Source organism: Marmota marmota, unplaced genomic scaffold, assembly GCF_001458135.2.
Source record: "Marmota marmota marmota unplaced genomic scaffold, marMar, whole genome shotgun sequence".
Lineage (NCBI taxonomy): Eukaryota > Metazoa > Chordata > Mammalia > Rodentia > Sciuridae > Marmota > Marmota marmota.
In genome coordinates, this window is record NW_026011178.1 from 462 (window position 1) to 2,328 (window position 1,867).

General features: G+C 49.9%; 1 protein-coding gene across 1 annotated transcript; it reads right to left on the minus strand.

Annotated features, from left to right (window-relative positions):
• Positions 1-706: 706 nt before the first annotated feature.
• On the minus strand, positions 707-1,595 carry LOC107134924 (probable N-acetyltransferase CML1). Its single transcript, XM_015476919.2, has one exon. It carries the CDS (start codon positions 1,480-1,482, stop codon positions 799-801), a length of 684 nt encoding a protein of 227 aa, XP_015332405.1. The 5' UTR covers positions 1,483-1,595; the 3' UTR covers positions 707-798.
• Between the last annotated feature and the right edge of the window lie 272 nt (positions 1,596-1,867).

The window sequence follows — 1,867 nt, forward strand, 5'->3', positions numbered from 1 at the left end:
AGAGTATGGGACTGAGTCCTAATCCAGGTTAATTTTGGGTCACTCACCTGTCCATGTCTTCCTCCAGGACCCACAGGAGGGCTCCACCCCCAACGTCCCCCAGTGAGCCTTGCCCATGGGTATGGGTCCTGGCAGCACCAGGAGGGTGCACCATACCCAGATCTCCCCATGGAACATCCCCCTCCATCCACAGCCACCTTCCCACCCCTCTGCAGGGACAGGTCACTACAGTGAGTGCATTGCTGCCCAATTCTTCCCATAGAGCCACATCGTGCCCCTCTGCTCTGGACTCTGCAGCTCCTCCACTTCTGAGCCAGCTCCATTTCTCCCTGGAGTCTGGGATGTGTCCACAATTGACCCCTGTGAGGACATGGAGAAGTCTTTGTTCCTCTCTCATTTTGCATTGGCTGCTCTTCAATGACTTTGAACCCTGCCTGAGCTGGCCTGCTGGGATATGATGATGTACAGTGTCACTGGTACTGCAGTCTATCCAGGACATTTCCATAGGTATCCTGAGACCCAGAGAGCTGCCCAGCACAGACCAGGAGAAACTACTGGCTCACAAACTCAAGCAACCTCTGTGCACATTATCCTCTTGACCTTTTACCTACAAATGGTTCTACACCAATGAACCAATGAATGGAATAGAAGCCCCCATATCCACACCTCTCCATCAAACATGCTGGACTCAGATGTGCACCAGCAATGAGATTTCATCATTTGTTCTACCAAAATGCCAGGGTTTGCTTGTACTACAGGATTGTCAATCAGATCCTGATTGATACACGAGACAATAGGTCACAGGCCTCCTTCCTGAGTAGATGGGAGGCAGTATTTTAATTGAATTGTAGAATTGCCCAGTAGTCTAAAGGTCTTGCTAAAGAAGTACTCTCCTGTCTTCTGGAAGCCCATGCGCAGGTAGAGAGTCAGAGCATCCTGCTGTACTATGCTAGTTTCAAGGACAACCTCACTGTAGCCCTGAGCCCTCGCAAACTGGAGGACAGTCATGACCAGGGCTTTCCCTAGTCCTTCACCTCGGTGCTCCAAGGCCACAGAGAGGTGAAACAGCTGCAGTTGCTTCCTCCCTGGGGGGGAATCCTCCACTGGCAGAGCGCCCACTATGCCTGCCACCTGCCCCCCAGACTCAGCCACCCAAAAGCAGGAACCACGGGCCCTCAGATAGGATTTGGTGATGTCAGCAAGGTCTGTCTGCAAACACATGACCACGTACTTTCTCCAAGGCTGTCTGGCCAGCAGCCAGAGGAAAACTAGGAGGGTGACATTAGATCCAAGAGCCAGGAGCCAAGAGCCAGAGACCAGGAGTAAGGCGATGGGCACCCCAAGAAAGAGCAGGAATGTTTGTGGCATCTTCAGCCCAAGGCGGAATGTGGCAGGGACATGCTCGAACATCCCTTGGGAGAACAAGTCCAGGACCCTCTTGCGGTCAGTCTCCTGGTATTTGCGGATGTGATGAGGTGCCATTGGGAGACTATGTGTCTTCAGTTTTCACAGTGACAGGTAAACTTTCATACACGCCTTCCCTACAGCTCTGGAAGAGAGGAAAAAATCATGTGATTGTCCCTGATATCCCCAGAACTTAGGATACAGCTCAAGTGTGTATCAATTTTTGTAATTAAATTTAGTTATTCTAATTAGGTATATATGACATCACAATGCATTTTGATTCATTCTACACAAATGTAGCACAATTTTTTATTTCTCTGGTTGTACATGATGTAGCTTCGCACCATATGTGCAGTCATACATGTCCCTAGGGTCATGATGTCCTTCACATTCCACCTTCTTTCTTGCCCCCATACCACCTTTCCATCCTCATCCCTTTTTGCCCTATCAGATTCCCTCCATT

Excerpts from the sequence above, each read along its gene's own strand:
- LOC107134924 (XM_015476919.2), bottom strand. The coding sequence starts at position 1,482 with ATGGCACCTCATCACATCCGCAAATACCAGGAGACTGACCGCAAGAGG.